At 42.2% G+C, this 23276-nt stretch overlaps 1 protein-coding gene and 1 long non-coding RNA gene across 4 annotated transcripts in view; one reads left to right on the top strand and one right to left on the bottom strand.

Moving 5' to 3' along the window:
• The first annotated feature begins 3019 nt into the window (after positions 1-3019).
• On the top strand, positions 3020-7906 carry LOC123725204 (uncharacterized). Its single transcript, XR_006757714.1, has 3 exons — positions 3020-3699; positions 6823-6892; positions 6987-7906. It is a non-coding gene; the product is annotated as an uncharacterized lncRNA (long non-coding RNA).
• A 12665-nt stretch (positions 7907-20571) lies between these two features.
• The window catches only part of LOC106563791 (protein phosphatase Slingshot homolog 1), a 72797-nt gene continuing 70092 nt past the window's right edge, over positions 20572-23276 (bottom strand). For all 3 annotated transcript variants that reach the window (XM_014129649.2, XM_014129648.2, XM_014129647.2), the window contains one exon: positions 20572-22655. In XM_014129649.2, coding sequence (XP_013985124.1) covers positions 21231-22655 — 1425 coding nt within the window. In that variant the 3' untranslated portion in view covers positions 20572-21230. The remainder of the gene's footprint in view (positions 22656-23276) is intronic.

Genomic DNA, 23276 nt, shown 5'->3' with positions numbered 1-23276 from the left:
AAGGGTGCTGATGTACCGGGCCTTTCCCAATCGGTCGATGAGCTCGTCCACCCTCGGCATGGTATATGCATCGAACAAGCTGATGTCGTTCACCCCCCGGAAATATTTACAGAAGCGGAGGCTACCGTCCGGTTTGGGCACCAACATGAATTTACTAAAAATGTACTAAATTACTCACGATAAACGTTCACAAAAAGCATAACAATTATTTTAAGAATTATAGATACAGAACTCCTCTATGCACTCGATATGTCCGATTTTAAAATAGCTTTTCGGTGAAAGCACATTTTGCAATATTCTCAGTAGATAGCACGGCATCACAGGGCTAGCTATTTAGACACCCAGCAAGTTTAGCCCTCACCAAAGTCCGACTTACTATAAGAAAAATGTTATTACCTTTGGTGTTCTTCGTCAGAATGCAATCCCAGGACTGCTACTTCAATAACAAATGTTGGTTTGGTTCAAAATAATCCATAGTTATATCCAAATAGCGGCGTTTTGTTCGTGCGTTCAAGACACTATCCGAATGGTAAAGAAGGGTCACGAGCACGACGCATTTCGTGACAAAAAAATTCGAAATATTCCCTTACCGTACTTCGAAGCATGTCAACCGCTGTTTAAAATAAATTGTTATGCCATTTTTCTCGTAAAAAAGCGATAATATTCCGACCGGGAATCTGCGTTTAGGTAAAAAGACGAAATAAAATAAAGCATGGGGTCGACTCGTGCACGCGCCTAAGCCCATTGTCCTCTGATCGGCCACTTGCCAAAAGCGCAAATGTGTTTCAGCCTGGGGCTGCCTCGATATCATTCAGCTTTTTCCCGGGCTCTGAGAGCCTATGGGAGCCGTAGGAAGTGTCACGTTACAGCAAAGATCCTCAGTCTTCAATAAACAGAGACAAGATTCTCAAGGAATAGTCAGAGAGGGCACTTCCTGTAAGGAATCTTCTCAGGTTTTGGCAGGTTTTGGCAGGTTTTTGCCTGCCATATGAGTTCTGTTATACTCACAGACACCATTCAAACAGTTTTAGAAACTTTAGGGTGTTTTCTATCCAAAGTCAATAATTATATGCATATTCTAGTTTCTGGGCAGTAGTAATAACCAGATTAAATCGGGTACGTTTTTTATCCGGCCGTGTAAATACTGCCCCCTACCCCCAACAGGTTAAAAACATTAACATGTAGTGTGTGTGCATCTCATAGTTACACCTTCATGTCAGTACATTCACACAGCAAGTAGGTCACATGGGGGAGAGGCGTTCACTGTAAACACTGCGTTCGGGAACAATAGTAATGGCATCTTTTGTAGGAACTAACTCCACCATGGCTTGTTGGCCAAAGTCTATGGGGAAATTAATGTTGTTTTTTTTGTAGGGTTTTTGGATTAATGCTGGTAAAAACAGCCTTAGGAGATCTTATACATTTTGTTCTATGAGATAATCTTCATCAGCTAACATAATTTTTTGTGAATTTTGAAGCATTTATGTAATCAAAACAAACACATAAATCACAAAGGCTTTGTAATGAATAAATGTCATGTTAATTGACTGATATTATCTCATTAAACACCTTAAGCCTGTGTTAACCTCAAATCTTATTTTCGGTGTCTGCTGCAATAGCCCATCCGTGACAAGGCTTGATGAGTTGTGCGTTCTGAGATGCCATTCTGCACACCACTGTTGTACTGTGCCATTATTTGACTGTTTGTGGCCCGCCTGTTAGCTTACACGATTCTTGCCATTCTCCTGTTTTTTGTTTGTTACGCCATTCTCTGTAAACCCTAGAAATAATGGATCCGTCGCGCCTGGCATCGACAATCATACCACGCTCAAAGTCTCTTAGGTCACTCGTTTTGCCCATTCTAATGTTCAATCGAACAGTAACTGAATGCTTCGATGCCTACTTTATATAGCAAGCCATGGCCACATGACTCACTCTCTGAGAGATGGCGGAAGTGGATGCTGATTGTGGTGGGGATTATGATCCCAAGAGCCCTGTAAGGGTGAAGGAGATTGAGGTGGAAAAACTTAGAGTGGTCGAATCTCTCGAATCTCCTATGTGGAGGTGATTAAAAGTGTTGAGAAAACAAGTGACACTAGTAAAGATATGGTATTGGATGGATGACGTGCCTGTAGTAAATGTTAGCTGCCATTCAAAAGAAACCATGTATGTTAAAAAGGAGGATTTTGTGGTGTTCATTGCCACAGTTCTAAACTCAAGTCTCAAAGAAATCAAAGAAACTGGACATTATTGTGGTTGAGGCAGAAAGGTTTTTGGTACTGTGTAGGGATCAGATCTGTTTTGCTTTCAACAGAGCATTTGTTTGATTTAGTTTACTTAATTTTTTGAAGGTAGTTTATTCGTTTTTGGTAGTTTGTTCAGTTTTTCCTGTTCCCATCCCACACAGAAGAGGGCGGTGTGTACACAGTGATGTCAACTTAGCAATTTTGTTGCTAGATTTAGCAACTTTTCATACTACCCTGGCAGCTTCTTTGTCAAACAGCACCTAGCAACAAATTTAGTTACTTTTAAAAATATATTTTGAACTTTTAGCAACTTTTGAAAAGTGACTCAAATGCTAAAATGCTGGCATTTCCCCCTCTAAATGACACAAAAACGATTTTCTCTGTCACACACAACACACGTGCCCAGCTGCAAATGTGCATTGTGAGTGACGTCAGCAGCAGGCCAGCAGCAATTTCAGCAAATTGTAAATCATTGTTGGCTGATTGCAGCAGCAGTAGTACGGGTTCTACGAGCCAAACCCAATGAATATAGTTGGTCACGAATGTTTGATCTTGAACAGAACTTACAACATCAATCAACATGTCTCAATCAAAACTGTACAGAAAAGAGTGGGAGTCTGTACCTGAACTAATGTCAAATCATATTTTTCGCCGAGATGGCCAGTCAATTTGAGTAACGTTATTGTGTATTCTACGAAATGACGCAGTTTTACGTTATCACGCAATGACATCGCAACGTCATTTAGCAACTTTTAGCAACAAATCAACCTGCCTCTAGCAACTTACCAAACGACATTATACCGTAGAAGAAGAAGACTCGCCGTCTGTTGGAGTGATCCATTTTCGTGAACAGGTTGATGAACAAAATAAACCGGCCTGGACACTGGGTGTATGTAATAGCCTAAACATTACGACACTTCTAGTCAATCAAACAAGCCTCACGTAAATCGACAAACTCTCATACACCTCCATACAAAAAAAGGGTTTAACTCACGTGGACACATTTTGGGCGGAGTAAATCCTCTCGCTTCGCCTCTTCATCTGATTACCTTGAAAACAACGGTCGGACATCTTGGACGCAGTGTCCAATTCTTGAATTTATACCAGTGGTCGAGTCAGTAGCTAGTGCTTTGAAAACTTCATTGGAGTATCGGCGCTCCGGTATCACGAGTCCCATCACAAAGCCTCTAGCGCGACCGAACAAAGCACATACTATAACATATATTTAGGTACTTCCTAGCTACTGTAGTTAGCAACAACAATGAGAAACTGCTGTGCGGTGAACTGTGCTAATAGAGGTGGTCAAGGATGGAGATTATTCACTATACCAAGAGGATCTCACCCCTTCCAAAAGAATAGAAGACGGTTGTGGCTGCAAGCCATAAAACGAGTGGATTGGGTCCTGATGGTCTGAGGGGTGATTATAGCTTGTGTGGAGCTCATTTCATCTCTGGTAAGTATGCTTGGGCTAGTTAGCAAATGCTAATACGTTTACTAGTTAAAGTTAAAATGACGGAATCAATAAAAATAACAGCGCAATACCCGCCTTTGTTTAGCTAAAAAGTTAGGGTATGGGGCTGGAGAAATGTACTTAACCACTGAAATTCACATGTGTGTCGTGAACAGCGTGAGCAACAATAGTGGAATCGGCTGTTCGCCTTTAAAAAAAAATTACCCTGTTTACATTTATGTAAACTGATAAAAATTTGAGGAATCATCACACAATTGAACTAGATAGACCCACATGGTTGGAATGTTTTTTTGTTGTTTGTTAATTCAACAGACAATAATTAGTTAATTTGACACAAAATACATTTTGAAATCTTATTGTGGATGTATTAGACTTCATAATTGCATTGTGGGCAAAAGTTCCAACCTTACCTGTGGATCTTGGGTCCATGAAATGGGGTATCAGCCTACACAGTGACACCCACAGATTACAGTTCTTGAAGAGTATAGACAAATATTAACGTAGTAGCTTCTTATCGTGGGACTTCAGTACCTCCAGTGATATTTTATTTATTTTTATTTTTTATTTTTAGAACTTTTCTTGTTGAAAAGCAATATCCCAATTTATAAATACAGTAAAGTACACACACTGAAGGGTAAATTAAAAGTAACACAATAAAATAACTAACAAGGCTATATACAGGGGGTACCGGTACTAAGTCAATGTGCGGGGGTACAGGTTAGTCAAGATAATGTGTACATGTAGGTAAGGGTAAAGCGGGCGGGGGTCAATGTAAATAGTCCGGGTGGCCGTTTGATTAATTGTTCAGTAGTCTAATGGCTTGGGGGTTGAAGCTGTTAAGGAGCCTTTTGGACCTAGACTTTGCGCTCCGGTACCGCTTGCCTTTTGGTAGCAGAGAGAACAGTCTATGACTTGGGTGACTGAAGTCTTTGACCATTTTTTGGGGCCTTCCTTTGACACTGTCTAGTTGGGCATTCAAGGAGTTGGTTTGATGGAAAGTTGTGATGTCAATAGAGAACAAAAGAGGAAAGTCCCCCCCACACTTGTGGCATGTCATGACTTACCTGGACCACTTAATGAGATATGCCGTTAAGTAATCAGGTGCTAAATGAGGTGAAATGGAGAATGGAGTGCCATTTTAACTGTGGGAAATCAACTTACTATTCGGGTCTATTGTGTGTATGGAACATATTGCGATATACCGGACACTTGAGAAATTTAACCAACCCATAAAGCATCATCACATTTGCAGACTTATGTAAGACAGCCTACTATTCAGAATGTGATGAGTAGATTGGCCAGTCATAATTTAGGCTTATAATATAACTGAATCACTGTTCGCAAAAAAAGCCAGTTCAAAGCATGGCTGAGTGGCGTATAGCGTAGAGGCCTGGGCTATAGGCCATATCAGATATGTTCTTTCTTTGTACGGGAAAACACATTTCATACAATTCTACTACACTTTGTATGACTGGAGACATCAGCAGAATAGTTTTTAATTTGAGAAACAGATCAATAAAACCAACGTTGTCCATATAAACAGGCCTAAGGGGATACACAAATAGAATACTTTCCAAATGAACTGTAGTTGATTTGATTAAAACACATAGGATGTATGTATACATACATACATATATATATATATATATATATATATGCCTGTTTTTAAAATGTTCAACCAATTGATCAATCAAGTACTTGGGAGTATGGCTAGATGGTACTGTCTTTCTCTCAGCACATATCAAATCTGCAGGCTAAGGTTAAATCTAGACTTGGTTTCATCTATCATAATAGCTCCTCTTTCACCCCTGCTGCCAAACGAACCCTGATTCAGACTACCATCCTACCCATGCTAGATTATGTAGACGTAATTTATAGATCGGCAGGTAAGGGTGCTCTCGAGTGGCTAGATGTTCTTTATCATTCGGCCATCAGATTTGCCACCAATGCTCCTTATAGGACACATCACTGCACTCAATACTCCTCTGTAAACTGGTCATCTCTGTAGACCCGTCGCAAGACCTACTGGTTGATGCTTATTTATAAAACCCTCTTAGGCCTCACTCCCCCCGATCTGAGATATCTACTGCAACCCCTCATCCTCCACATACAAGACCCGTTCTGCCAGTCACATTCTCTTAAAGCACCCACATCCATGGGTTGCTCCTCTTTTCAGTTTGCTGCAGATATCGGCTGGAACGAGCGACAAAAAAACACTCAAACTGGACAGTTTTATCTTCATCTCTTCAGTCAAAGACTCAATCATGGACACACTTACTTAAATATAGGTTAAATAAAAATAAATCAATTGAACAGGTCAGGGTTCCATAGTCCTAGGCAGAAACTGGATCAGCTGCACGACCAGGTGGACTGGGGACAGGGGGGCACTGTAGCCCCATCCGACAATACCCCCTGACAGGGCCAACCAGGCAGGATAAACCCCATCCACCCCACACCACCAGAGGGATAGGCTGATACCCCATTTCATGGACCCAAGATCCATAGGTAAGGCTGTACATTGCAATATTAATGTCCAATACACACAATAGACTGACTGTGAAGATTATTTCCCCAAAATTGAGGTTATAAAGTGTTTTATATTTACGTTGTTTACAAACGTTGGAGTAAAACAAGCTGATATTTTGGCTTCTGATGTGGTACGACAGTTGAACTAAGCTCATGAGGCATTTATAAGTTACTGCTATATTCTTCAAGAATCAGTGGGTATAGATCATTCAACTAAGGATTCTAGCTTTAAAGGAATAATTCACAAAAATAACAAAATTAACATATTGATTTCCATAGCCTGCAAAGGACAAGCAATTAAATGATTTGGTTTTGTTTACCATGTCACTGTTTCCCAATGTGAACTTCATAGCATTTGTGGCACATCCAACACAGGTCAATGGTACTGATTTTATCCTCTTTTTGTTGCTTCATGTCCAAATCTTCTATAATGAACTACATTGACCTACACAATCAATTCTAGATACTTAAGGATGATTTTGACATAATTTAGCAAGCCAAGATAAAATAACCTTCTAGTAAATCAGATAAGTTTGCTAGCCAGTCCATTCACTAATCACCATTTTTCTTTCCAACCAGGAGAACCTTCTATGGACTACGACAGCCCCGATTTTGTTCCATCAATATTTCCCCAAGGCAAACAGACAAGGTATGTTTGTATTCATTACATTTTGTGTTTTCCATTTTAAATGCATTTTCATTCAGTTGCTAATTCTCACTTGAGCTCTACTGTTGTCCCCTAGAAACTCAAGAAAGACAAGATGCAGTAAAGCACAGTCTAACGGCAGTGCTGTTGCCATGGCAAGCCCAGACACAGAGGTCGATGACCTTCCTGACTGTTCTGAAGGTACACAGTTATGTTAACACTTAGGCTTTGACATTGTAAGGCATTACTGCTGAGCGATTAACCAAAATGTCAGTTATTTTTCGTTTTTTAAACAACTAATTGACAGATGTCGGTTAAATAATTTTAATTCCATTTCGTTCAGTTTTTTTTCCTGTGAGCTCAATGCGCACATCACACAGTTTCTTTAGAGATAAATAAGATCAAGCCTGAACTTCACAATGTAGTAGGGAGTTGTAGTTTCCAACAGGCCAACATTCTACATAGTTTAGCGCATAAAACATGGTAGTTGACTACAATGACCATAATCCATTGCGCATCTACTCGTCCAGTCTGTTTCTTTTATAACTGCTACTACGGAATAGAGAAGAGTGCAAAGTGCGTGATGTGAGGAGATTACAGAGAGCAGCTGTTGCTCTACCTGAAAATACATGATCTAAGTGATTGATAGTTGGTATTCAGCAGTCCTAAAAGTATGCCTTCATTTTGTAGTTCTACAAAGTAAATGTTATTTTGTCAAGACAGCATAGGCAGCAGCTCTATAGAGATGAGATGATGACTTGGAATAAAATGATAGTAATTAAATAAAACAAATGTAATATACACAACAAGGAACACCTAGGTCCTGGAGAACAGGAGCAGAGTTAAAGGGAACAGGGTAGGAGACAGAGACGTAAACAAGCAAACACACATCACTCACCCTCCCCCGTAAAGATGTTCATGTTCACAAGCAATCTTTCATAATTTCATATCACTGTCATTTGTCTGTAAAAACAAAGTTGAGCAAATAAAGTTGTTGCTGTCACCCTGCGAAAACTATTTTTTGCCCTGTTCTGACATTGTACATGATGCATTGTCATGCTCATCTTTGTGACAGATTTTCTCTACTATAATTAGCTAGCCAATAACACTGGGGGGGGGAAAAAACATTTTGGTGGAATGTGACCAAGCAATAAATGTACAAAGAAATGGAAGTATGCTTTTTTGCCAGTTGTTATTATAATAACTTAAACATTTAGCTACAATTTGATTTTCATTTATTATGTACCTGTCTAGTTAGCTAGCTAATAGATGCAATGACAAGGTCAATGGAACACAGGCCGTGAGGGATAAAGGACACCGGATTGGCACACATTGAACAAATCTGATCTAACAAAGTGGATATTCGTCAAATCTATCATGATTGGGGCATTGGAACAAACCCAGATTGTGGTTACTAAAGTTTGATTTGGATATATTTGTTTGTTTTCACTGCATAACATTTAACGTTTTAGAAGTGAAATGCTAACCCCCGTGCGTATAAGCTGGTATCATACAGTTGAAGTCGGAAGTTTACATACCCTTATTTTGGAGTCATTAAAACTCGTTTTTCAACCACTCCACAAATTTCTTGTTAACAAACTGTAGTTTTGTCAAGTCGGTAAAGACATCTACTTTGTGCATGACACAAGTAATTTTTCCAACAGTTGTTTACACAATTCCAGTGGGTCAGAAGTTTACATACACTAAGTTGACTGTGCCTTTAAACCGCTTGGAAAATTCCAGGACATGATGTCATGGCTTTAGAAGCTTCTGATAGGCTAATTGACATCATTTGAGTCAATTGGAGGTGTACCTGTGGATGTATTTCAAGGCCTACCTTCAAACTCAGTGCCTCTTTGCTTGACATCATGGGAAAATCAAAAGAAATCAGCCATGACCTTAGAAAAAAAATTGTAGACCTCCACAAGTCTGGTTCATCCTTGGGAGCAATTTCCAAATGCCTGAAGGTACCACGTTCATCTGTACAAACAATAGTTCGCAAGTATAAACACCATGGGACCACGCAACCGTCATAGACACGTTCTGTCTCCAAGAGATGAACGTACTTTGGTGCGAAAAGTGTGAATCAATCCCAGAACAACAGCAAAGGACTTTGTGAAGATGCTGGAGGAAACAGACAACAGTAAAACAAGTTCTATATCGACATAACCTGAAAGGCCACTCAGCAAGGAAGAAGCCACTGCTCCAAAACCGCCATAATAAAAAGCCAGACTACGGTTTGCAACTGCACATAGGGACAAAGATAGTTCTTTTTGGAGAAATGTCCTCTGGTCTGATGAAACAAAAATATAACTCTTTGGCAATAATGACCATTGTTATGTTTGGAGGAAAAAGGGGGAGGCTTGCAAGCCGAAGAACACCATCCCAACCGTGAAGCATGGGGGTGGCAGCACCATGTTGTGGGGGTGCTTTGCTGCAGGAGGGACTGGTGTACTTCACAAAATAGATGGCATCACGAGGCAGGAAAATTATGTGGATATGTTGAATCAACATCTGAAGACATCAGTCAGGAAGTTAAAGCTTGGTTGCAAGTGGGTCTTCCAAATGGACAATGACCCCAAGCATACTTCCAAGTTGTGGCAAAATGGCTTAAGGACAACAGTCAAGGTATTGGAGTGGCCATCACAAAGCCCTGACCTCAATCCTATAGAACATTTGTGGGCAGAACTGAAAAAACGTGTGCGATCAAGGAGGCCTACAAACCTGACTCAGTTACACCAGCTCTGTCAGGAGGAATGGGCCAACATTCACCCAACTTATTATGGGAAGCTTATGGAAGGCTACCTGAAATGTTTGACCCAAGTTAAACAATTCTAAGGAAATGCTACCAAATACTAATTGAGTGTATGTAAACTTCTGACCCACTGGGAATGTGATGAAAGAAATAAAAGCTGAAATAAATAATTCTCTCTACTATTATTCTGACATTTCACATTATTAAAATAAAGTGGCATTTTTACTGGGATTAAATATCAGGAATTGTGAAAAACTGAGTTTCAATGTATTTGGCTAAGGTGTATGTAAACTTCCAACTTCAGCTGTATAAACTCAGCAAAAAAAGAAACGTCCTCTCACTGTCAACTGCGTTTATTTTCAGCAAACTTAACGTGTAAATATTTGTTTGAACATGAGATTCAACAACCGACATAAACTGAACAAATTCCACAGACATGTGACTAACAGGAATGGAATAATGTGTCCTTGAATAATGGGGGGGGTCAAAAGTAACAGTCAGTGTCCGGTGTGGCCACCAGCTGCATTAAGTAGTGCAGTGCATCTTCTCATGGACTGCACCAGATTAGCCAGTTCTTGCTGTGAGATGTTACCGCACTCTTCCACCTGCAAGTTCCCGGACATTTCTGGGTGGAATGGTCCTAGCCCTCACCCTCCAATCCAACAGGTCCCAGAGGTGCTCAATGGTATTGAGATCCGGGCTCTTCGCTGGCCATGGCAGAACACTGACATTCCTGTCTTGCAGGAAATCACGCACAGAACAAGTAGTATGGCTGGTGGCATTGTCATGCTGGAGGGTCATGTCAGTATGAGCCTGCAGGAAGGGTACCACATGAGGGAGGAGGATGTCTTCCCTGTAACGCACAGCGTTGAGATTGCCTGCAATGACAACAAGCTCAGTCCGATGATGCTGTGACACACCGCCCCAGACCATGACGGATCCTCCACCTCCAGATTGATCCTGTTCCAGAGTACAGGCCTCAGTGTAACGCTCATTCCTTCGACGATAAACGCAAATCCAACCACCACCCCTGGTGAGACAAAACCGCGACTCATCAGTGAAGAGCACTTTTTGCCAGTTCTGTCTGGTCCAGTGACGGTGGGTTTGTGCCCATAGGCGACGTTGTTGCCGGTGATGTCTGGTGAGGACCTGCCTTACAACAGGCCTACAAGCCCTCAGTCCAGCCTCTCTCAGCCTATTGCGGACAGTCTGAGCACTGATGGAGGGATTGTGCATTCCTGGTGTAACTCGGGCAGTTGTTGTTGCCATCCTGTACCTGTCCCGCAGGTGTGATGTTCGGATGTACCGATCCTGTGCAGGTGTTGTTACACGTGTTCTGCCACTGCGAGGACGATCAGCTGTCCATCCTGTCTCCCTGTAGCGCTGTCTTAGGCATCTCACAGTACGGACATTGCAATTTATTTCCCTGGCCACATCTGCAGTCCTCATGCCTCCTTGCAGCATGCCTAATGCACGTTCACACAGATGAGCAGGGACCCTGGGCATCTTTCTTTTGGTGTTTTTCAGAGTCAGTAGAATGTCCTCTTTAGTGTCCTAAGTTTTCATAACTGTGACCTAACAGCTTACAAACGGTAGGCAATTAAGACAGTAGCCGTTCCACAGGTGCATGTTCATTCATTGTTTATGGTTCATTGAACAAGCATGGGAAACAGTGTTTAAACCCTTTACAGTGAAGATCTGTGAAGGTATTTTGATTTTTATGAATTATCTTTGAAAGACAGGGTCCTGAAAAAGGTGTGTGTATATATATATATATATATATATATATATATATAACTCATTACATACTCATTGTAAAATTGAGTATGTAATGAAGTAATACCTCAGATATTGAAATGATAAATTACCCGCTCTCCCCGTCTAACGTCGTCTCTGTCGCTCTCCCCCGTCTAACGTCGTCTCTGTCGCTCTCCCCCCGTCTAACGTCGTCTCTGTGTGTGTGGAGCTGGGAAGAACAGGCGCAATGTATTCTGGTCTTTTGTAGTTAATTCAAAGAACAAAAATAGGACAGCCCTCTGAATAACCTTAAATAAACATTTTTATTGATGCACAAACATTTTCTGTCCTATTTTTGACCTTTTGGATTATATGCGAAGATTCAGCACCTGGTCTAAGTTTATATAAAGGTGGAGTCGAGCACCTTGTTTCTTTTCATAGTAGTTAAGCACCACTTTTCTGAGCGTTCTAGGTTGAATATCTGGGTATTCTAGGTTGAATATTTGCCTATTGAAAACTACAACTCTACAGCGTCGTATGATTTCTCTCATTATTCTCTCATAAAATGTGGCTAATCGCTCAGCACTAACAAATAAGTTGTCAGTCAGAACGAGAGTGAGCAGGGAATCAATCTGACTTCTTCAGTGATGCTTATTGTTTACAACTGAGCAATCAGGGGAGAAGCGCCTTGGTCAGGGAGGTGACCAAGAACCCGATGGTCACTCTGACAAGAGCTCTAGAGTCCCTCTGTAAAGATGGTTGTTATTCTGGAAGGGTTTCCCATCTCTGCAGCACTCCACCAATCAGGCCTTTATAATAGAGTGCCAGACGGAAGCCCCTCAGTAAAAGGCACATGACAGCCCGCTTGGAGTTTGCTAAAAGGCACCTAAAGACTGACCATGAGAAACAAGATTCTCTGGTCTGATAAAACCAAGATTGAACTCTTTGGCCTGAATGCCAAGTGTCACATCTGGAGGAAACCTGGCACCATCCCTATGGTGAAGCATGGTGGTGGCATCATGCTATGGGGATGTTTTTCAACAGCAGGGACTGGGAGACTAGTCAGGATCGAGGCAAATTACAGAGAGACCTGCTCAGGACCTCAAACTGGGGTGAAGGTTCACTTTTCAACAGGACAACAACCCTAAGCACACAACCAAGACGACGCAGAAGTGGCTTCGGGAAACGTCTCTGAATGTCCTTGAGTGGCCCAGCCAGAGTCCAGACTTGAACCCGATCTAACATCTTTGGAGAGACCTGAAAATAGCTGTGCAGCAACGTTCCCCATTCAACCGAACAGAGCTTGAGGATCTGCAGAGAAGAATGGGAGAAACTCCCCAAATACAGGTGTGCCAGGCTTGTAGCGTCATACCCAAGAAGACTCGATGCTGTAATCAAGTACTAACAAAGTACTGAGTAAAGGGTCTGAATACTTTTGTAAATATTTTTTATTTATGTTTTTATTTATTTTAATTTCACTTTTATTTAACCAGGTAGGCTAGTTGAACAAGTTCTCATTTACAACTGTGACCTGGCCAAGATAAAGCAAGCAGTTCGACACATAACAACACAGAGTTACACATGGAGTAAAACAAACATACAGTCAATAATACAGTAGAAAAATAAGTCTATATACGATGTGAGCATATGAGGTGAGATAAGGGAGGTAAAGGCAATAAATAGGCCATGGTGGCGAAGTAAATACAATATAGCAATTAAAACACTGGAATGGTAGATTTGACGGATGAGTGTGCAAAGTAAAAATACTGGGGTGCAAAAGGGGCAAAATAAATACAGTAGGGGAAGAGGTAGTTGTTTGGGCTATTTATAGATGGGCTACAGTGGGGGGGAAAAAGTATTTGATCCCCTGCTGATTTTGTACGTTTGCCCACTTACAAAGAAATTATCAGTCTATAATTTTAATAGTAGGTTTATTTGAACAGTGAGAGACAGAATAACAACAACAACAAAAATCCAGAAAAACGCATGTCAAAAATGTTATAAAATTATTTGCATTTTAACGAGGGAAATAAGTATTTGACCCCTCTGCAAAACATGACTTAGTACTTGGAGGCAAAACCCTTGTTGGCAATCAGAGGTCAGACGTTTCTTGTAGTTGGCCACCAGGTTTGCACACATCTCAGGAGGGATTTTGTCCCACTCCTCTTTGCAGATCTTCTCCAAGTCATTAAGGTTTTGAGGCTGACGTTTGGCAACTCGAACCTTCAGCTCCCTCCACAGATTTTCTATGGGATTAAGGTCTGGAGACTGGCTAGGCCACTCCAGGACCTTAATGTGCTTCTTCTTGAGCCACTCCTTTGTTGCCTTGGCCGTGTGTTTTGGGTCATTGTCATGCTGGAATCCCATCCACGACCCATTTTCAATGCCCTGGCTGAGGTTCTCACCCAAGATTTGACGGTACATGGCCCCGTCCATCGTCCCTTTGATGCGGTGAAGTTGTCCTATCCCCTTAGCAGAAAAACACCCCCAAAGCATAATGTTTCCACCTCCATGTTTGACGGTGGAGATGGTGTTCTTGGGGTCATAGGCAGCATTCCTCCTCCAAACACGGCGAGTTGAGTTGATGTCAAAGAGCTCCATTTTGGTCTCATCTGACCACAACACTTTCACCAGTTGTCCTCTGAGTCATTCAGATGTTCATTGGCAAACTTCAGACGGGCCTGTATATGTATTCTTGAGCAGGGGGACCTTGCGGGCGCTGCAGGATTTCAGTCCTTCACGGCATAGTGTGTTACCAATTGTTTTCTTGGTGACTATGGTCCCAGCTGCCTTGAGATCATTGACAAGATCCTCCCATGTAGTTCTGGGCTGATTCCTCACCGTTCTCATGATCATTGCAACTCCATGAGGTGAGATCTTGCATGGAGCCCCAGGCCGAGGGATATTGACAGTTCTTTTGTGTTTCTTCCATTTGCGAATAATCGCACCAACTGTTGTCACCTTCTCACCAAGCTGCTTGGCGATGGTCTTGTAGCCCATTCCAGCCTTGTGTAGGTCTACAATCTTGTCCCTGACATCCTTTGAGAGCTCTTTGGTCTTGGCCATGGTGGAGAGTTTGGAATCTGATTGATTGATTGCTTCTGTGGACAGGTGTCTTTTTACAGGTAACAAGTTGCACTTAGGAGCACTCCCTTTAAGAGTGTGCTCCTAATCTCAGCTCGTTACCTGTATAAAAGACACCTGGGAGCCAGAAATCTTTCTGATTGAGAGGGGGTCAAATACTTATTTCCCTCATTAAAATGCAAATCAATTTAGAACATTTTTTACGTGTTTTTCTGGATATTTTTGTTGTTATTCTGTCTCTTACTGTTCAAATCAACTTACCATTAAAATTATATACTGATCCTTTCTTTGTCAGCGGGCAAACGTACAAAATCAGCAGGGGATCAAATACTTTTTCCCCCCACTGTATGTACAGATGCAGTGATCTGTGAGCTGCTCTGACAGCTGGTGCTTAAAGCTAGTTTGGGAGATAAGTGTTTCCAGTTTCAGAGATTTTTGTAGTTCGTTCCAGTCATTGGCAGCAGAGAACTGGAAGGAGAGGCGGCCAAAGGAGGAATTGGCTTTTGGGGTGACAAGTGAGATATACCTGCTGGAACGCGTGCTACGGGTGGGTGCAGCTATGGTGACCAGCGAGCAGAGATAAGGCGGGACTTTACCTAGCAGGGTCTTGTAGATGACCTGGAGCCAGTGGGTTTGGCGATGAGTATGAAGCGAGGGCCAGCCAACGAGAGCGTACAGGTCGCAGTGGTGGGTAGTATATGGGGCTTTGGTGACAAAACGGATGGCACTGTGATAGACTGCATCCAATTTGTTGAGTAGGGTGTTGGAGGCTATTTTGTAAATGACATCGCCAAAGTCGAGGATCGGTAAGATGGTCAGTTTTACGAGGGTATGTTTGGCAGCATGAGTGAAGGATGCTTTGTTGCGAAATAGGAAGCCAATTCTAAATTTAACTTTGGATTGGAGATGTTTTATGAGTCTGGAAGGAGAGTTTACAGTCTAACCAGACACCAAGGTATTTGTAGTTGTCCACATATTCGAAGTCAGAACTGTCCAGAGTAGTGTTGCTGGACGGGCGGGCAGGTGCAGGCAGCGATCGGTTGAAGAGCATGCATTTCGTTTTACTTGTATTTAAGAGCAGTTGTAGGCCACGGAAGGAGAGTTGTATGGCATTAAAGCTCGTCTGGAGGGTTGTTAACCTCTCTGGGAAATGTGGGACGCTAGCATCCCACCCGCAGGACACACTATTCAACAGCCAGTGAAATAGCAGGGCGCCAAATTCAAAACAACAAAAACCTCATAATTCAAATTTGTCAAACATACAACTATTTTACACCATTTTAAAGATGAACTTCTTGTTAATCCAACCACATTGTCCGATTTTCAAAAAGGCTTTACGGAGAAAGCATTGCATTAGATTATGTTCGGACAGCGCCGAGACAAGAAAAACCACACAGCCATTTTCCAAGCAAGGAGAGGCGTCACAAAAACCAGAAATACAGCTAAAATTAATCACTAACCTTTGATCTTCATCAGATGGCGCTCATAGGACTTCATGTTACACAATACATGTATGTTTTGCTCGATAAAGTTTTACATTGACCTGTAATTTTACATTTTACATTGACGTGTAATGTTCAGAAATGTTTTGCCTCCCAAAACTTCCGGTGAATGAGCACATCAATTTACAGAAATACTCATCATAAACGTTGATAAAATATTAAACTGTTATTCAAAGAATTATAGATACACTTCTCCTTAATGCAACCGCTGTGTCAGATTTCAAAAAAACTTTACAGCAAAAGCACACTTTGCAATAATCTGAGTACGGCACTCAGAGACGAAACCAAACTCGCCATTTTGTGGAGTCAACAAAACTCAGAAATAGCATTATAAATATTCACTTAACTTTGATGATCTTCGTCAGAATGCACTCCCAGGAATCCCAGTTCCCCAATAAATGGTCATTTGTTTCGATAAAGTCCATATATGTCCAAATACCTCCTTTTTGTTTGCGCGTTCGGTAGAGTACTCCAAATGCGCTGTGCTTGCGCAGTTAAGTTCAGACGAAAAGTCAAAAGTTATATTACAGACGATGTATAGAATGTCAAACGATGTATAGAATCAATCTTTAGGATGTTTTTATCATAAATCTTCCGTAATATTCCAACCGGCTGATTCCTTTGTCTTCAAAAAAGAAAAGGAACACAGCTAACTCTCTCATAGGAGTGCGCGCCACTGAGCTCATGTCATTTTCTCACTCATCTACTTCCAGGAGCTCTTATTCTCTCCCTATTCGCAATAGAAGCATGAAACAACGTTCTAAAGACTGTTGACATCTTGTGGAAGCCTTAGGAAGTGCAAAATGAACCCTAAGTCACTGTATACTGGATAGGGAATCACTTGAAAAACTACAAACCTCAGATTTCTACACTTCCTGGTTGGATTTTTCTCAGGTTTTTGCCTGCCATATGAGTTCTGTTATACTCAGACATCATTCAAACAGTTTTAGAAACTTCAGTGTTTTCTGTCCAAATCTACTAATAATATGTATATCCTACCTTCTGGGCCCAAGTAGCAGGCAGTTTAATTTGGGCATGTCATTCATCTGAATTTCCGAATACTGCCCCGTCACTAAAAAGTTAAGTGTCCAAAGATGGGCCAGAAGTATACAGAATGGTGTCGTCTGCATAGAGGTGGATCAGAGATTCACCAGCAGCAAGAGCGACATCATTGATATATACAGAGAAGAGTCAGCCCAATAATTGAACCCTGTGGCACCCCCATAGAGACTGCCAGAGGCCCGGACAACAGGCCCTCAGATTTGACACACTGAACTCTGTCGGAGAAGTAGTGGCGAACCAGTTGAGGGAATCATTTGAGAAACCAAGGCTGTTGAGTCTGCCGATGAGGATGTGGTGATTGACAGAGTTGAAAGCCTTGGCCAGGTCAATGAATACGGCTGCACAGTACTGTTTCTTATCGATGGCGGTTAAATATAATATATTTAAATTAGCAGAAATTCTAAACCTGTTTTTGCATTGTCAGTATTGTGTGTAGATTTGATTCATTTTAGAATAAATTTGGAAAAAGTGAAGTGGTCTGAATAGTTCCCGAAGGCACTGTATAAGTGAGTTTGTCCCAATACTTTTAGTCCCCTCCATTTTAGATGACTACGTGCAAAAAGTTCTTTAACTTTTTAAATGTTCACTCAGATGACAATACCCTCCAATTAAAGCTGACAGTCTGCACTTTAACCTCGTAGTCATTCTATTATTTAAAATACAAAGTGCGGGAGTACAGAGACAAAACAAAAAAAAGAGTAATTGTCACAATACATTTGGAACTCTGTGTTTGTTTCTTTTTGACCATTTTAATAGAAAATAATCACATTAAGGTACTTCATTGTTAACCAGAAATGATTTGATATTGAGATAAAAACGGTTGCAATGGATCTTTAAGCTGGCACACTTCATGGTGGTCTTCATCAGTAACCACATTTCCATCCAGTTTTTATGCAAGTAAAGTCATACCGTATAAAAATATCACGACAGCTGTGATGGAAACGAGTAGTTTTGGTACAATTTTCTTTTTGTGTCGAATTATTTAGGCAAGAAATGGTGGTGGAAATATTGGTATAATATATCGAGGAAACGGAGTCCCACTATGACTCTGTTCAGTTATGATGATCTTCAGTGCATGGTCATCTTGATGCTCCTTTCCAATAAAATTCAAAGTATTGTTTTAAATATACTGAAGTAGCAAAATGAAAAGTATAAATCATAACTTCTTCACAGTATATTAGGCAAACCAGACTGCACTGTTTTCTTGGACAGCCAGGGTCACACTCCAATACTCAGATACCATTGAACACATGCTTCGTTTGTGAGTCCGCCAGATCTGAGGCAGTAGGGATGACCAGGGTTGTTCTCTTCATAAGTGTGTGAATTTGACCATTTTCCTGTCCTGCTAAGCATTCAAAATGTTATGAGTACTTTTGGGTGTCAGGGAAAATGTATGGAGTAAAAAGTTATTCAGTGAAGTAAAAGTTTTCCAAAATATAAAGTACAGGTTCCTACAAAAAACAACCAAAGTAGTACTTTACACCACTGCCATGACCAAAGCACATTTGCTATTTAACGGAACAGTTGTGATAAACCGGTAGTTGAAATGCGATGGAAACGTTACATTTTTATTCGGTGTGAAAGAGTACGTCATAAGCGCCTGTCTGGTGGAAACACTACTGCTCTAATTGGATGGAAACTTAGCTAGTGACTCACTGTGGAAAAGAGGGAAACACTACTGCTCTAATTGGATGGAAACTTAGCTAGTGACTCACTGTGGAAAAGAGGGAAACACTACTGCTCTAATTGGATGGAAACTTAGCTAGTGACTCACTGTGGAAAAGATGGAAACACCACTGCTCTAATTGGATGGAAACTTAGCTAGTGACTCACTGTGGAAAAGATGGAAACACCACTGCTCTAATTGGATGGAAACTTAGCTAGTGACTCACTGTGGAAAAGATGGAAACACCACTGCTCTAATTGGATGGAAACTTAGCTAGTGACTCACTGTGGAAAAGATGGAAACACCACTGCTCTAATTGGATGGAAACTTAGCTAGTGACTCACTGTGGAAAAGATGGTAACGATTAAAAGTGTAATCATTGATCGGGCTTGCATAGAGCTCACCAGATTGTAGTCCTAAAACCTGGAAATTATACTGAACAAAAATATAAACACATGTAAAGTGTTGGTCCCATGTTTCATGAGCTGAAAAAAAATATCCCAAAAATGTTCCATAAGCACAAAAAGCTTATTTCTTTAAAATGTTGTGCACACACGTTTACCTCCCTGTTAGTGAGCATTTCTCCTTTCCCAAGATAATCCATCCACCTGACAGGTGTGGCATATCAAGAAGCTGATTAAACAGAATGATCATTGCACCTTGTGCTAGGGACAATAAAAGGCTCCTCTAAAATGTGTTATTTTATCACACAACACCACAGATGTTTTGAGGGTGTGTGCAATTGACTGTAGGAATGTCCACCAGAGCTGTTGCCAGAGAATTTTATGTTCATTTCTGTACCATAAGGCACCTCCAACATCGTTTTAGAGAAGTTGGCCGCATACCACGTATGTCCGTCCACATCCGGCTTCTTCACCTGCAGGATAATCTGAAGGGGGGTGCTGAGGAGTATTTCCCTCTGTTATAAACTCCTTTTGTGGGAAAAAACTAATTCTGAGTGGGTGGGCCTATGGCTGCACCCCTGCCCAGTCATGTGAAATTTACATTTACATTTAAGTCATTTAGCAGACACTCTTATCCAGAGCGACTTACAAATTGGTGCATTCACCTTATGATATCCAGTGGAACAACCACTTTAAATCTATGGATTAGGGCCTAATGAATATATGAACTGTAACTCAGTAAAATCTTTGATATTTTTGTTCAGCCATCCCTATAGGATAAATGAATGGGGTTTTGGAATAAATGCAGAACATTTGGTCTGAGTTAACAGTGGCTTATTATTTTGTCCTGAGATAATAGCAGCGAACATGACCTTAATGAAGCCTTTGTTTTTTTTATTGACTAATTCTTCAAGTGAAATTAGCTGATGATTATCAAACAGAACGTATTAGGTCTCCTAAGCCTGTGTTTATCCAAAATAGCCATTCATTTTCTCCAACGAACCATGGCAGAGTTAGTGCCTACAAAAAGATGCCATTACCATTTCTCTCTTTTGAATGTCTTTTGAAAACAAAAAGGTTGTGCCTGAAGATATTACTACAGTAGTTAAGTTCTCAAAGCTCATTGGAGGAGAGGATCCAAGGTCGACTTCCTCCTCCAATGAGCTTTGAGAAGTAAAGGACAGAGGAAGAACTGGGGTGCGTGCAGTTTGTACTGAATGACACGTGGTGAAAGTGCAGGTTTGGATGGTGAGGTGTGGCCTGATTAATATGGGTGTGAACATCTGAAATGCCAAAACTCATGCAGCTCACCGTAATCACAACGGTTCTTAACTGGTTCTGTACAGAACGGTTCTTAACTCGTTCTGTACAGAACCATTTCCATTGAATTCAACATTGCACACCGTTCTGTCGTCAGTCTATATGTCATACGTAAAGAAATATTTTGTGGTCCTTTTGAGAAACAGTCGGAGTTAAGTTGTCATTATTTATTGGTCACAGTTTAAGCACATAAAAAAATGAGAATATTTACAGATTTAAAAGGAAATGACATTTCTGCACTGTAAAATACTCACAACTATTCAACTCACATTAAGCATGCTCCAAGAGTAGGAACCATACATTAATCAAAAAACACTAAAGTGCATATTTGAGAAACCTCCCCATATCATTGTTATTTCTGATAGGAAGGGAGAAACTGCACTTTTCAGTCCCACACACACTTCCTATTATGTACACAAAAGTCAAACATTATTTTAAAACACACACACACACGGAGATATTCTGCCTCACACAAACAGTTCAGACTCCAACCAATAGAAAACAAAGGACATCCTAAAATGATAACTCAAATACACACTACATACAGTATGCAACAAGAAACATTACACATCCTAGAAGTCACTACATACATGATGCCCTCACGCCCTGAAGCGATCAGCTTTGTGTTAGCTATAATCCATCTAGCCTTCCAATGATCCTAGAGGAGGCTGGCATATTTTACACACATCTGACTATCATCTGCCAGGGAAGGTGGTAGGGGCTAAGGGAAGTGGCTGGCGTTTGACCAGCTTTCAAATAGTTCCAGAAAGAAATGAACCAGTTTTCATCACTCTCTCACACACAGTGAGGGTCACATAGTGTGGTAGAGGGTGCTGACAGTCCGTTTCTTCAGCCTACGTAGGGGGTGTGTCCTTCCGTACTGCTGTCGTGTTGCCACGGAGATCAGGTCAGGCGTCAGCGAGGGGGCGTGGCCAGAGTCACGACGTTTCCCCTTCTGCCAGCCTTGATTGGATGTAGGAGAATGCAAGTGTTCTGAGGGGGTGTGTCCACTCTCACAAGGCCTCTCCGCTCTGTTGGTGAGGGACTCTTGCCTGCTGGTCGAGACAGAAGGACACAGGGCATTGTGGAACAGCACCCTCAGTTTCCTGGAGGACTCGTCAGCTGCTGTGGAAGGAAGGAGGGGTTCCACAGCGGGTGTCGCCAGAGAGGTGGGGCTAATATCCCAATTGCTCAGGTCATTGGCCGACAGCTCTAAGCAGCCCAGCTTAGCCAATGAGGCAGAGCGCTTCATCAGGGAGGGCGGTGTAAGCCCAGCCTGGCGAATCCGTGCCTCCACCTCCCTGGCTCTCTGCCTGTCGCCACCCCTGACCCTCTTCTGCCTCGCCTGCGTACCTTCCCCCCACACCTGGCCCACACACCTGGGTACCTTGGCTCCGCCCCCGCTCACCTGGCGAAGGAACGCCCCCAGCTCCCGCAGAGTTTCCCATGTCTCCCTCATGATGTCGTCACCGGGGAGTCCTCGACCCGGGAGACTGTCCCAGTCTGTGCCCGACTCAAACTCTGTCACCCCCTCCAGACACAGGAAATCCACGGAAGAGAGGGGGTCGATGACGGAGTTTAGGGTAGGATAGAGAGGGGTGATGAGGGTAGGGTGGAGGGTAGATGCAAGGCTGCCATCACTAAGGTTGTGTTTGTGCATTTGGACACTGTCTTCATGTAAACCTTCTCTCCAAGCCTCCTGTCCTCCATCTTCCTCCATAGGACTACAGCCCCCATCCTTTTCCTGCACAGTGCTGACCTCTGACCCCTGCAGGCAGCGTGGTGCATTCTGGGGGTTGGAGTTTGTCTCTGGGAAGGGGTGAGAGGCAGGAGGGGAGTGTTCTCTTGAGTGAGGGAAGAGAGGGGAGCGACGATGGGGGTGGGTGGGGGGGAGGGAAGGTGGAGGAGGGGAAGGGGAGTCCTGCCTCATTCGCTGCTCCAGCTGTTGGGTGACGCGGCGCACAGAGCCCATCGCCCAATCAGCAGAGTGAGGGGCGGGAGGAGAGTGGGAGACTGCTTCCATCTCTTCTGCTTCATCCTTCACTTCCTCTTTGACAACCTCCACTTCTTGCTGTGACTCTGCATCTTTGCCCTCTACTTCCTGGTTTGACTGACCCACTTCGTGGTCCTGGGAAGCAGTAGGCTCTGGTTGGCTGGGAGGGCCAGGGGGAGGGGCCACAGTGTGCGTCATGGACTCCAGTTCAGTGACTATGAGGTGAACAGAGACAATGCTCTCCTGAGAGAAAGAACAGCAATCAGTACAATAAATAACAATATAGAAGTAGTCCTTTTGCAAGTTGGTAGCCTAAATTAATTTTCTTAAGATCCCCACTAACACCACTGGGTGGTGATGTTGGAGAACACAAACACACAACTGAATCTATTAGGTACTCATATCTTCAGGGCATGGATTCTACAGGTCAGAAACGTTCAACAGGTATGTTGTTCCATGCTGATGCATCACGCAGTTGCTGCAGATCGGACTGGCCCATCTTAGCTAGCATTTCTTTTGGTTTTTTTAGCCCATAGATTTTGTTGTCATTTTTTTGTCACTAAATATCACATGAATACACATTATACATGGCAAAATGTGTAGAATTGCAAGAAAATTAGCTTTAACATCTGCAAAATGTTCTTTCCACCCCATGACAAAATGTAAAGAACTGCAGGAAATAAGCTTTAAACCTGCAAAATTCTTTCCAACAAGAGCAGTGTGAACAGTTTGTGGTGTCATGAACGGTGCTTGTGCCCATAGAAATAGACGTGGGTGCTAGCTGGGGGCGCGGGATGTTCCCCAATGCTGGAAGAGGGGCCACGAGTGAAAAAGTTTGGGAACCCCTGATTTAGCAGGTGCTGT

Source organism: Salmo salar, chromosome ssa11 (genome assembly GCF_905237065.1).
Source record: "Salmo salar chromosome ssa11, Ssal_v3.1, whole genome shotgun sequence".
Classification (NCBI taxonomy): domain Eukaryota; kingdom Metazoa; phylum Chordata; class Actinopteri; order Salmoniformes; family Salmonidae; genus Salmo; species Salmo salar.
The sequence above is the reverse complement of the archived record's forward strand: the minus strand, read 5'-3'. Positions and strand labels throughout refer to the sequence as shown.